This window comes from Micromonas commoda, chromosome 10 (assembly GCF_000090985.2).
Source record: "Micromonas commoda chromosome 10, complete sequence".
NCBI classification, from domain to species: Eukaryota; Viridiplantae; Chlorophyta; class Mamiellophyceae; order Mamiellales; family Mamiellaceae; genus Micromonas; species Micromonas commoda.
Window position 1 is genome coordinate 317,031 of NC_013047.1, and position 12,087 is coordinate 329,117.

The 12,087-nt window shown below is 66.3% G+C and overlaps 8 protein-coding genes across 8 annotated transcripts; 2 read left to right on the forward strand and 6 right to left on the reverse strand.

Moving 5' to 3' along the window:
* Nucleotides 1-53: 53 nt before the first annotated feature.
* Nucleotides 54-1,213, reverse strand: MICPUN_109000 (predicted protein). The gene is made up of 2 exons (XM_002508653.1): nt 901-1,213; nt 54-769 (listed from the first exon to the last, which is right to left on the reverse strand). The coding sequence occupies exons 1-2, from the start codon at nt 1,015-1,017 to the stop codon at nt 125-127; spliced, it is 762 nt and encodes a 253-aa protein (XP_002508699.1). The 5' UTR covers nt 1,018-1,213; the 3' UTR covers nt 54-124.
* Nucleotides 1,214-1,637: 424 nt separating this feature from the next.
* MICPUN_113319 (hypothetical protein) lies at nt 1,638-2,285 on the forward strand (the record flags this gene model as incomplete). Its single annotated transcript, XM_002508380.1, has 1 exon — nt 1,638-2,285. One exon carries the CDS (start codon nt 1,638-1,640, stop codon nt 2,283-2,285), a length of 648 nt encoding a protein of 215 aa, XP_002508426.1.
* A 99-nt stretch (nt 2,286-2,384) lies between these two features.
* MICPUN_61803 (predicted protein) lies at nt 2,385-3,416 on the reverse strand (the record flags this gene model as incomplete). The annotated part of the gene is made up of 1 exon (XM_002508654.1): nt 2,385-3,416. One exon carries the CDS (start codon nt 3,414-3,416, stop codon nt 2,385-2,387), a length of 1,032 nt encoding a protein of 343 aa, XP_002508700.1.
* A 128-nt stretch (nt 3,417-3,544) lies between these two features.
* On the reverse strand, nt 3,545-4,810 carry MICPUN_61804 (predicted protein; the record flags this gene model as incomplete). Its single annotated transcript, XM_002508655.1, has 1 exon — nt 3,545-4,810. The coding sequence occupies one exon, from the start codon at nt 4,808-4,810 to the stop codon at nt 3,545-3,547; it is 1,266 nt and encodes a 421-aa protein (XP_002508701.1).
* Nucleotides 4,811-6,193: 1,383 nt separating this feature from the next.
* MICPUN_85746 (predicted protein) lies at nt 6,194-6,703 on the reverse strand (the record flags this gene model as incomplete). Its single annotated transcript, XM_002508656.1, has 2 exons — nt 6,194-6,412; nt 6,464-6,703. Coding segments are annotated over 2 exons (459 nt in total), but the record flags the coding sequence as incomplete, so codon positions are not given.
* A 1,136-nt stretch (nt 6,704-7,839) lies between these two features.
* MICPUN_53700 (predicted protein) lies at nt 7,840-9,874 on the reverse strand (the record flags this gene model as incomplete). Its single annotated transcript, XM_002508657.1, has 1 exon — nt 7,840-9,874. A coding segment is annotated over one exon (2,035 nt), but the record flags the coding sequence as incomplete, so codon positions are not given.
* A 372-nt stretch (nt 9,875-10,246) lies between these two features.
* On the forward strand, nt 10,247-10,780 carry MICPUN_61806 (predicted protein; the record flags this gene model as incomplete). The annotated part of the gene is made up of 1 exon (XM_002508381.1): nt 10,247-10,780. The coding sequence occupies one exon, from the start codon at nt 10,247-10,249 to the stop codon at nt 10,778-10,780; it is 534 nt and encodes a 177-aa protein (XP_002508427.1).
* An 82-nt stretch (nt 10,781-10,862) lies between these two features.
* On the reverse strand, nt 10,863-12,038 carry MICPUN_102615 (predicted protein; the record flags this gene model as incomplete). Its single annotated transcript, XM_002508658.1, has 1 exon — nt 10,863-12,038. The coding sequence occupies one exon, from the start codon at nt 12,036-12,038 to the stop codon at nt 10,863-10,865; it is 1,176 nt and encodes a 391-aa protein (XP_002508704.1).
* Nucleotides 12,039-12,087: the final 49 nt, after the last annotated feature.

Genomic DNA, 12,087 nt, shown 5'->3' on the forward strand with positions numbered 1-12,087 from the left:
CGAATTATGTCGAAGATCCCGCGGCTCCAGCGTGTCAAAGCACAAAATGACATGGTTGACGTGTGCCGTGTTTACACAAAGCGCTTCAAAGTACAACATGTTCGCTCTCCCAAGGCGGGTGACGTCAGGGATTCTCCACCACCACGGACACCGGCGCCTGCGAGCGCTGAAATCTGAGCGTATCCAGCCTCTCCTGCTGCTCGTTTCGCCGACTGAGCCTGAGCTGCACCATCATGAGCTCATCCAGCGAGAGCGAGCTGAACCGCTCGCTCAGGTCCGCCTCCCGCGTCCGTCCCCGAATCCGTTCGCTCGCGGACGCCAGCACCGCCGCGAGCCCGCACATGATCCGCCGCCTTCGCCTCGCCGCCCTCGCCTCGTGCATCTCCACCTGAATCCTCAGCGACGCCATCAGACCCTCCTCGATCACATCCCCGGCGCCATCCGCCAGCGGCCCAGCCGGCGCGTCGGGTCCTTGCTCCTCATCCGGGCACCTCGTCGCCGCCGCGACCGTCCCGCAGGGCTGGGTCAGTTGGAGCACCTTGTACTTGATCGCGCGCTCCTCGTCCTCCTTCAGGACGCGGATGATCTCCGTGGCGATGCGCCTCTTGGCGCGCTCTCGCGATCGGAAGCCTCGGTAGACGGCGTAAAAGCCAAAAATCATCATCACCGCGAAGAAGGTGGCGCCGACGATGTTCGCGAGTTGAACGTCGACGCCCCCGGAGGTGGTGCTCGGGGACGGGGCCTTACCACCGACGTAGCACGAAGTGGGCTGCGATGCATCGCGCGGGGGAGGTTTTGGGGCGAGGCGTCAGCGCGTCAGCGGGGAGGCGAAGGGACGGGGCGCGTCGCTGCGAGCTTTTGCCAAATGCGGAAAAGTCTCCGACGTGGGGACGCGCGTACCTGCCCCGGCGCCTTTGCGTCCTTTGCGCACGGGCACGGACCGGAAATCCACGACGCGTCGAGCCTTCGTTGCTCGTCCTCCCACGCCCGGCATCGGGCGTCGAGAGTGTCGCTCATGCTCCGCCTCGGTCGGTTCCGTCACTGGGCAACCCGCGAGATACGTGACTCGTCGCGCGGGATATCTCAGCGCCCCGATCCCGCGCCTCGTCTCCAGGGTTCGACGCTCGCCCCGCTGAGCTCGCGCGCGGACGGCCCCGCGCGGACGTTGACGCGGCGGGGTGACGCGGCGGTCGCCGTCCCGAGGAACGTCGCGCCGTCGACTGCGACGCGTGACACGCTGTCCGCGTGTTCAAACGCGTTGTATCGAGGTTTTTTTTCGCGCGAGTTCTCGCGACTCCCACTCGGCACCTACCAGAAAGTTCAAGAATCAACACTAGAAAGAGCAACCCAGCCAATTGGTTCGCCAAGCCGGGTGCACGCGAGTGGCCTTGGCGAGAATTGATCGGTGCCTTCAAAGCAAACGTGGCGGGCGGAGATGCCATTTTCACTTTGAAAGTTCCAACATTTTCACTTTGAAAGTTCCAACGACTCACCGGGAGTTCAAAGGGGGCCGGCTGCCGGACCGAATTTCTGCAGGCTCGCCTCGGGTGGGTTGTTATGCGGGCGCCAGCACGGATTGGGGGGCAGGCAATTCAGCGGAGAGCGGGGACGAGCGGCGCGCGGGGGTTGAGGGCACCATGCTGTTCAAGAAGAACAGCATCCTGGACCGGCCCATCAAGCCGCCGTCCATGCGCAACTACGAGTCCGGCCCCGACGAGTTCGAGGCCAAGCTGCGGCGCGACGCGCTGGTGAAGGAGCGGATCAACACGCACAAGGACCTCGACGGGTACGCGTCGCGGCACGGGTGGACCGACCCGGGTCACCTCAGCACGACGATGTACGACAACACGCACAGGCTGCACACGGTGATCACCGAGCGAGGCGTCGAGAAGGTGTACAACGCGGACGTCGACACGCCGTCGGGCGTGGCGAAGGTGCCCGCGCCGTGGGACCGGGCGGAAAACTACAATCCCGACGCCCCGCTGCTGGAGATTGTGCCGCCGATGTCGCCGGGCGCGGCGCCAAACTCCTCTCCCGTCGGCTCGTTCTCCCCCGCGAGCGGTACCCCCAAGCGGTTGCTGCACGGCAAGCAGTACTCCGTCCCGGAGAACGATCCCACCGACGACAGCACCCAGCTCAGGCGGGTGCCGCCGCCCAGCGCGCTGGACGGGAGCTACAACCCCATCCTGCACCACTGGAACGTGGAGCCCTCGGACCCGTCGAGGCTGGATCGCGAGGCGATGCCCGCCGGGCTGAGGAGCAAGCACAACATGTACCACCCGTGAGGAACGAAGGGGCGGGTCGCGCGTGTGGTTCGCGTGTAAATTCATGCAGAGTTGCTCACTTCAAAAGAATCGTCATCCCAATCGTCTACGGCTCGCTCGTCACAGCTCCCCGAGGGACTCCGTCTCCGCCTTGGCCGCGGACTCCTTCGACGGCGCGAACAGCCCCTTGCCCCAGCTCATCGCCGCTTCGATCCCGCCCCTGATCGCCGAACCCGCGCCTCTGACGGCGTCGGCGACCTTTTCCGCCACGCCCGGCGCGGGGGGCTCGGGCGGATCGTAGATGGACTGGTCGTAGTTTTTGTAAGGGTTGTCGGTCAGCGAGGGGTCCTCCATGTCCTCGTCGTCCATCATGTCCTCCATGTCGTCCCGGTTGTACATGCTCATGCCGCCCATGCCCATGTCCTTCATGTTCTTCATCATGCGCTGCATGTCGAGGTCCTTCTTGTCGACGGGATCGAACGCAGGGCCCTTGGGACGGGACTTGGGCAGCGGCGGGGCTTTCTTGACGCACGCGCCGAAGCCGTCCTCGTCGTCGTTATGGCACATGTGCTGCACCAGCGCCGCGCGCTGTGGCGACCCGGTGAAGAGGATCTCGGCGACGTCGGTGTCGCGGTCGGCGACGATCTTCTCGCACGCGCGCTGCATGGTCTTGCACTCGCTGCCGCACGCGCCGTACTGGTCCTTCATGAGCACCATCTTCAGCTCGGATCCCTTCTCCTGGAGATCGTGCGTGATGAGCCACTCGCCCTCCACGGCTTCCGGATCGCAGACCTTCTCCACCTTCTCGAGTACGTCGCTCTCCTTGAGCTTCGCGCCCTTCGTGTCGCGCAGCGTCGACGCCTCGCGGCTCAGCACCTTGGCGACCTCCTGGCACACCTGGCATCGGATGTACTTCACGTCGGACTTGACCGCGCGGAGCTCGAGCGGATCCTTCTTCTTCTTCTTCTTCCCCGCCGCGTCGGCGCCCGTGGGCAGGCCGACGAGGAGGATGACGGAGATGAGGAGGAATGTGAAGAGCGATCGGATGGATCGGGGGTTCATTGTCCCGGTTCGGAGTGGGGCGCGATCGGCTTGGAAGACTTTAGAAGCCCACCAGTCCGCCGCCGACAGGATCGAGCGCGCGTGATCCATCGGCGTTCACGAACCGGAGATGTTCGGAGTGTGAATGCCCATACGAAACCCATCGGCTAGTTTGACATTAAACCTAACCACGAGATCGATTCGAGGACGCCGTGGAATTAAAAATCGCACTCATTGTCTCAGCCGAACGACGGCCCGTCGCCCGCCGCCCCGGCGAGCTCCCTATCCCGCCTCTGCGCGTCGAACACCTCCGCGAGCGTCCCGACCGCGTCCCCAACCCCATCTTCCACGTCACCGCCGTTCGAACGACGCCTCGGACGACGTCGGTCCGCCTCAGATGCCGCCTCGAACGACGCGTCAAACCCGGCACAACCGTCGATCACCCCCCGCGCCGCCGCCGCCGCCGCCGCCGCCGCCGCCGCCGCGCGCATCTCAAAATCCCCGAGCCGCGCGATCGCCTCCTCGTCCCCCACCGCCGCCGCCTCGTCCCTAAGCGGCCGAAGCATCAGGCACGCCGCGACGGACGCCTCCCTGGCCACGACCAGGCCGCGTCGCTCGAGCCGCCCGTCGTCATCGCCCCTCGTCGTCGTCCAGACCCACCGAGCGTGACGCCCCGACGACCCAATCGGAGCGCGCGATACGTACGCGGCGAGCCTTGCCGTGACGTCGTGAGGTAAGTGCGACGCCAGGACGGTGCACGCGGCGCCGCGAGAGCCCGGGATTTCTTCTTCTTCTTCTTCGTCGTCGTCGTCCGCGAGGATGAACATCGCGCCGGGCTTGAGGTCGGCGAACGGCGCGGCTCCGCCGAGACGCTCAGCCAAAGGCCGCGTCGCCGTCTCCGCCGCGCACAGCGCGGCGCGTATCCCGGGATCCACGCGGGCGACGACCCGCGCGGGTTCCCACGCCGCCCTCGTGAGCAGGAAGGACGCGATCGTCTCGCCGAGGAGCAACGAATGTGGCGTTTGGTTTCCGTCGGCGTCCGACGCATCGAAAGCCTCGTTCGTGTCGGCGGCGCCGTCGCGACGCGCGTCGCGCTCTTCTCGCAGACGGTCGACCCACGAGTCCCCGTGCAGGAAGCGGATGTGCTCCGCCGTCGTCGCCGCGAGTCGCGCCGCGCGCGCGTCTTCCGCGAACGTCGTCTCCACCGCTAACAACGCTCCGGTGCGCGCCAGATCCACCAACCCGACCCTGACGAGGCTGCCCTCCTCGTCGTCCGCGCCCAGCGTCGCGCAGGTCGCGTCGCGCCCCGAGAGCGACCGCGTCGCCCCGCGCAGTGCGAGGATCAAACCCTTCATCGCGCGGGTTCGCGCCACGACGGACGCGTCGTCGCTCGGATACACGAAGAGAATGGCGTCGACGTTCTCGCCCGAGTTCGTGTCAAGTATCGCGACGCTCCGGACCGAGCGATCGATCCGGGTCGGATCGAGGACACCGCGGCGCCTCATCGTTCGCGTCTCGGGGAAAACGGGGGTGCCGCCGGCGACCGCGAACGCGCGCGCCGCGCGACCCGGGTTTGAAAGTACCAACGCCAGATTGTGCGATCACGTCTTAGAAACTTTGCCACCGCAGTACTTCATGAGCGAAGACGATATTGGGTGAAAGGCGGCGGAGTGGCGAGGGGCGAGCGTCCTGAACTTGCATAATATGTCGATTACTACATCAGGACAGGTGTTAACGTATGTTCATTGCAGCAGCGGCGGACTTTCGCCCGCGACCTCTGTTACACGCGTGATGCTTGGGGTCGCTTACTGCTTGTGGCTTTTGTTGTTGGACTTGGCGGCGTGGACATCCTTCTTGCCGGTGCTGGCGGTGTTCTTGGCACCCTTGGCGGCCCAGCCGTAGTTGAAACTACCGGAGTGGTCGCCGTAGCTGCCACCGTAGTGGCCGCCGTAGCTGCCGCCGTAGTGGTCGCCGTAGCCGTAGTGGTAGCTGCCGCCGTAGGGGTCGCCGTAGCTGCCGCCGTAGTGGTCGCCGTAGCTGCCGCCGTAGTGGTCGCCGTAGCTGCCGCCGTAGTGGTCGCCGTAGCTGCCGCCGTAGTGGCCGCCGTAGCTGCCGCCGTAGTGGCCGCCAGAGTGGACGCTCTGATCGCCTACGAAGATGGGATCGTGCGCGCTGCAGGGGATGGAGTCGCAGCCCGGCAGGGTGGTGAATCCGTGGGGATCCTGGCAGTCACACGGGGTCATCGCTTGGTGGTGCGCGCCGTTGAATGTCCAGTCCCAGTGCGCGTGGGAAGCGTCTTGGTGCGTGTTCCACCAGTCCCCGGCGTGCCAGACGCCGTACTCGTCGTAGTGGCCGTTCGTGAGGTCCATGGGGGGGGAGGCGTGCACGTTGTCGTAGTAACCCCCACCGTTCGTGAGACCGTCACCGCCGAAGTGCCAGTCGCCGAGGTGGTCGCCCTGCCACTGCGTGTCCCAGTTGGTGTGGGACTCGGTCTCGTGCGTGTTCCACCAAGCCATGTCGTGCCACTCGCCGCCGGTGGTGTAGTGACCGGTGGCGTGGTCATCGGACGGGCACTCGCCGACAGTGACGTCGAAGAAATCGCCGTAGCCGTGGCCGCCGAGCCAGTTGGACTTGTCGATGCGCGCGGGGCAATCGTCGGGGAGCATGGACGTGTAGACGGTGGTGGACTGAGACTGTGAGCCGACGCTGTTGCCGATGGAGACGTGCGTGGCGCCGCACATGAACTCGAGCCACATGCCCCAGCCGTGGCCGTCGAGGCCGTTGGGGTCCATGCGCTTGACGGTGACCTTGCGTCCGGAGCAGGACTCGGCGGGGGTCGCCACGACGGGGGCGGGCGGGGAGGGAGGAGGAGTGGCAGGTGGCAGAGGATCGCAGTATTCCCAGCGCTTGTTCGGGTCAGTCGTGTAGCACCAGATGGTGGGCTCGCCATCGGGGTTGCGGCAGTAGTTGTTGCCCGCGGAGCCCTTGGCTTCGTTTCTGCGCGTGTGGTGGTGAGGAGTCTGCGAGTCCCAGTTCTGGCACGTGCGACCGGAGCGGGTCTTCGTCTGGCATCCGCGGTAGCCTTCGTCGCCAACTCCCCTCAGAGTCTCGTCGCACGTTTGTTCGGCGGCAGGCTCCACGGGGGCGGGCTCCACGACGGGGGCGGGCGGGGAGGGAGCCTCCTCGGCAGAGGATTCTGGCAGAGGATCGCAGAATTCCCAGCGCTTGTTCGGGTCAGTCGTGTAGCACCAGATGGTGGGCTCGCCATCGGGGTTGCGGCAGTAGTTGTTGCCCGCGGAGCCCTTGGCTTCGTTTCTGCGCGTGTGGTGGTGAGGAGTCTGCGAGTCCCAGTTCTGGCACGTGCGACCGGAGCGGGTCTTCGTCTGGCATCCGCGGTAGCCTTCGTCGCCAACTCCCCTCAGAGTCTCGTCGCACGTTTGTTCGGCGGCAGCCTCGGCCTCGGCCTTGGCTTTGGCCTCAGCCTCAGCCTTGGCGGCAGCCTCGGCCTCGGCGTCAGAGGATTCTGGCAGAGGATCGCAGAATTCCCAGCGCTTGTTCGGGTCCGTGGTGTAGCACCAGATGGTGGGCTCGCCATCGGGGTTGCGGCAGTAGTTGTTGCCCGCGGAGCCCTTGGCTTCGTTTCTGCGCGAGTGGTGGTGAGGAGTCTGCGAGTCCCAGTTCTGGCACGTGCGACCGGAGCGGGTCTTCGTCTGGCATCCGCGGTAGCCTTCGTCGCCAACTCCCCTCAGAGTCTCGTCGCACGTTTGTTCGGCGGCAGCCTCGGCCTCGGCGGCGGCCTTGGCCTCAGCCTCAGCCTTGGCGGCAGCCTCGGCCTCGGCCTTGGCTTTGGCCTCAGCCTCAGCCTTGGCCTTGGCCTCAGCCTCGGCCTTCTCGGCGGCGGCCTTCTCGGCGGCAGCCTTCTCAGCCGCAGCCTTCTCTTCGGCAGCCTTCTTGGCCTCCTTTTCCTCGAGTTCCTTCATGAATTGCTTCCACTCGGCAAAGTCCCTGGCGCCGTTCTTGCATCCCTTCTTGCAGGAGTTGTCGTCGGTGCCCCATCGCGCGGCGCACTCGTAAGGCGCGGGCTGGAACTTGTCGCCGAAGGAATCCTCGTGCGCGGGGACGTCGCCGCAACCGGGGTAGTTGCAGTGATGGTAGGTGACGCCGTTGACGGTGCGATCGCACTTGACGTCGGCGCACTCGGCGTCGCAGTCATCCTGGGTGACGCCGCCCCTGACCATGGTACAGGCCTGGAGGCAGGAGAGCCTCTGGTTGGAGCCCTGGACGATGTCGATGTTGCAGCACTCGTTGTCCGCGGCGCACATCTTCTGGCACTCCGCGAACGACTGCTCGGCGTACGCCTTGGCCTCCGCCTCAGCCTTGGCCTTGGCGGCGTTTTCCTCGTTGACGCGAGCGGCGAGGTCGTCCGCCGCCTCCTCTTCGGGAGTTTCCTCCTCGGGAATTTCAGCCTCCACGTCCTCGTACATGTCCCGAGCGTCGTCCTCCTCGTACTTGGTCCACTCCTCGCCGTGGAAGTCGACGGCGGGGTCGACGGGCGGCGGGTTTTCATCCGTCTCTGGCTCGGGCTCCGTGTCCGGGGACTTATCAGCGTCCGCGTACTCAATCTTGGCGATGGTGTCCTCGCCGACGGTGTCCTCGAAGTGGTCCTCGAGGAGCTCGGTGACGTCGACGGACTCGACCTCGGGTTGGGGTTCCGCGGGCGCCTCCTCGAGGGAATCCTCGTATGACTCCTGGTCGATGGGAAGGATCACCGGCTCGGTCTGGACGTCGTCGGCTTCGGTCGGGGCGGGGCACATGACGCGAACCTTGGGCTCGTCGACGGGCTCGGACATGGCGATCGTGTCGCCGCCGGTGCCGAAGAAGGCCATGCCCTCGTACTTGCCGGAGTTGTACGTGTAGCATCCCTTGGTGCCGTACTCTCCGGCGAAATCGTAACCGCCGCCGCCGATCTGGAGGCCGGCGGCTTCCGCGGCGGCTTGGCACGACTTCTCAGAGTCGCACGCGACCATGCCGGGCGCGGCTTTGATGTCGAAGAGCGAGTGCGTCTCCTCCTCGGGCTCGATCGCGGGCATGTCGACCGGCTCGGGCTCGCCCTTGGCGTCGACGACCGGGGTGGTGACGATTCCCTTGGGCACGCAGAAGCAAGCCTTGCCGGATCCGGGCGCCACGTCTTTCCCGGTGTGGTCGATGTCGCAGGGGAAGCCGGACGTTCCCGGGGTGACGGTGAACTTCTGGAGCGCGACGACGTCGGCGAAGGTGTTCTCCCAGCTGTCGTCGGAGGCGTGGTACCGCGGGCCGAAGACGACGTCGCCGTCGGGGCACTCGCACGTCTCGCCCTCGCCGGAGCAGAAAAAGTTGAACGAACGGCCGTCCAGCTCGCAAGCCTTGACATCCTCCACGAGAATGTCAACCTCGCCCCTGAGGCGGTCGGCGAGGGCGTCGGACGCGGCAGCCTTGGCGTTGAGCTCCTCGACGAGCGCGTCGGTCTGCAGCTTATCGGTCTTGGAGTTCTTGAGCTCCACCTTGATTCCCACGAGTTCATCCGCGAGGTCGCCCTTCTCGGATTTGCAATGTGAGAGTTTGTCCTCGAGGGAGGCGATGCGGGCGTTGTCGTCGTGGTCGTCGCCGCGCGCCGCCGCGAGGTCCGCCTTGCAAATCTCGACGTCATCCTGCGCGCTCGTCATCTTGACCGAGAGCGCGTCGAAGGAGGCCTTGCACTCCTCGAGCTCGGAGACCTGCTCGGCGCGAATGGCGAGCTCAGCCTTGTCCTGCGCGCACGTCGCGAGATCTTTGTCGAGCTTGGCGAGCTTGTCGAGGTTTTCGGTGTTCTTGACGTACAGCTTGTACTTCTGCTGGCGCGTCTTCTCGAGCTCGTAGTGCTTGTCCTTGAGCTGGTTCTCGAGGTCGGCGATGATCTCGTTGTCGTGCGAGCCCGCGAGGTGCTTGTTCCTGCCGCCGTGGCCGACCTTCAGGAACTCCTCGCGGGTGTCGACGATGGACTGCTCCAGATCTTGCACCTGCTTCTCGAGCGCGATGTTGTCTTCGGTGAGCGCCTTGTTGTCTTCGACGAGCCGCTCGACCTGCTTGTTGAGATCGTCGAGCTGCGCGAGGGGATCGTCGGTGATGTCGTCGCCGCCCACGTCCTGGTCGTCCTCGCCCTCTCCGAGGCGATGGTAGACGCTGGAAGCCGCCGCGACGCGCTCGGCGTGTGGGACGGGGGAAGGGGCCGCGTGCCTGTGCGACTTGCCCGCGTGCGCCACCTTGTTGGCGTGCTTGCCGCCGTACTTGAGCGGGCCGACGCGGCCGGGCTTCGCGGCGTTGGAAGCGCCGAGGCTCGCGAGGCCACCCCGCACGGTGACGGAGACGGGGTGAGACGGGGAGGTGGTCACGACGCCGGCGCCGACGAGCAGCGCGCCGACGGCCATGGCCCCGCCGTAGCGGACGGCCCTCGACCACGTGCTCCTTTTGCGCTCCTCGCGGTCCACGAGGGGCGCGCTCTCGTCCGCGAGGAGTGGGCTCGCCATCTCGTGAGGCGCTGCGCCGTACACCATGGTGTATCGGGAGCCTGGAGGGATCGACACGGAACTTGTCGCGTCCGGGCGGGTCGAACGCCTATCGACGCCGCGCGAACGACGAAGGCGGACCTAGATGTTTCCGACGCGGGCAAGTTCGTCGAGTGCGAGGACCGATGCGGATCGATACTCGCGCGCGACGTTCCTCCGGCGCGTCAAACAAGTGCGAGGCCGACGGCGTCGCGATGTAGATGGGAGAGTACACTAAAGTAACAGAAATTTTGGGCGTCACCACGACGAATCATGCCCTCGAATCGTATGCAAATCAGTCTGCAAAGTTTTAACCACCCAGACTCTTGTCCGACGGTTACAACGAAGTAACACGAAGGTCTGTCGCTGGCCCCTCTCTCGATGGATGAGCCGGCTCGGATTTTTGGACATTTTTGTCGTTGGGCCCGGATCCCGTTCGTTAAACCTTGTCGGCACTGGGCCATGGAGCGAGAGGGCGCCCCGGTGGATCCCATCGGGGGATCCGCCAACGCCACGCGAAGCGAGATCGCCCTCCCCGACGGCGCCGTGATCGAGCTCGAGCGCACCGAGTTCACCGCGAGGCAGGACACCGTGGAGGCGAAGGTGCAGGATGGCGCGCGTTACCAGGGGCTGCTCTCGCGCGAGGATTACGACAAACGCAAGCAACGATTGGGCGAGAGCCTGAGGGCGGAGACGGACCCGGAGGCGTATCGGCGGGAAAAGCTGCGGGAGGCCATCGAACGGGAGGACAAGGCGCGGCGGGAGGCTGACGACGCGCGGCGGCGACGGGAGGAGGCGAGGAAAGAGAAACTGAGAGCCGAGCTCGCCGACGTCAAAGACGGAGGGGTGGCCAAGAAGGGCAAGAAGAAGAAGAAAACGAGCGCAATCCTGTCGTTCGAGGAGGTCGACGAGTGAAAGATATCATCGTTAAATAACAGTAAGATCTTAGAGACTTCTCACAGGCCAACACCGTGTTAGCCACAGCCGTCGCGATCGCTCACTCGGCGCGGGTCCCGTACGTCGGCAAACGGAGACCCTTGGACCACGCCAACCACCGCAGCGCCACCACGACCGCCATCGGCGCGAGACACCTCACCCACGGGTTCACGTTCAGCGCGGACAACGTGACGAACGTCGCGGCGCCGATGCTGGTGCAGGACGCGTACGCCTCCTGGTGCGAGTGCAGTATCCGCGCCGGCATCGCGCAGAGCGTGTCTCGCATGATCCCGCCGAATGACGCGGTGAACATGCCGCACGCGACGGCGACCACCGGGTCACCCGCCGCGGCTCTCAGGCCGTTGTTGGCGCCGATGACGCAGAAACCCCCGATGGCGAGCGCGTCCAGCCAGTTCAGCGAACTCTCCAGTACGTTCGACTTGCCCGCTTTGGCGAACAAACGCTCGAGCGCGGGCCAGAAGAAGAACGTGAGCACCGACGCGGCGAGCGATATGTACACGTACTCGGGCTCCTGCGCCCAGAACACCTGCTCTCCCAGCACGAACCCGCGGAACGACCCGCCGCCCATCGCCGTGATGCACCCGACGACGAGGCACCCGAGGAAGTTCATCCCCGCCGCGCCCGCGGTCACGACGCCCGCCTGCGCAAACACCGCGGTGCCGTAGTAATCTACAAACCTGACGAACGCGCCGGGCGCGGCGGTCCAGTCCAGGCAGTCGAGCCCGCGGGGCATGAGCGGGACGATGGCCGCGGGCAGCTCGGGGGCGACGAGCCACGAGACGGCGACGGCGGTGGCGGTGGCGAGGACCATGGCCGCGAGATACGCGTAGCGGACGCGGCGCGACGCCGGGTCGTCGTGCTCGTTCGCGACGCGTCTCTCGCCGTCCAGGCGTGCTGCCGCCGTGCGCTCGCGGCGGTCGTCCTCCTCGCGCCGCTCGGGCTCGGCGGGCGGGGCGTGGAGGGCGTCCGCGGACGCGGCGTTGGGGGCCACGCGGATGCGACGACGCTGGGCCGCGAGCGGCGGCGGCCGTTCGCGCGGGACGCCGAGGACGAGTCCGCCTCGGGGGAGGGCGAGACGCGAACGGCGGCTCATCGGCGAGCCAGCATTCTTGGCGGACGTTATCATCGCCTTCACGCGTCTGGCGCGAGTCGCGGCGGGGCCGGGCGCGAGGGCGGTCGCCGGGGCGGCGAACCCGCGGCGCGCGATCGCGGACATCGTCGCCGGGTTTAGGCGCGCGCGGGGAGGCCCGAGCCGCGCGTCGCGG

Excerpts from the sequence above, each read along its gene's own strand:
- MICPUN_109000 (XM_002508653.1), bottom strand. The coding sequence starts at position 1,017 with ATGAGCGACACTCTCGACGCCCGATGCCGGGCGTGGGAGGACGAGCAA. Across the intron at positions 770-900 it reads ACGCAAAGGCGCCGGGGCAG|CCCACTTCGTGCTACGTCGG; the intron begins GTACGCGCGTCC and ends GATGCATCGCAG.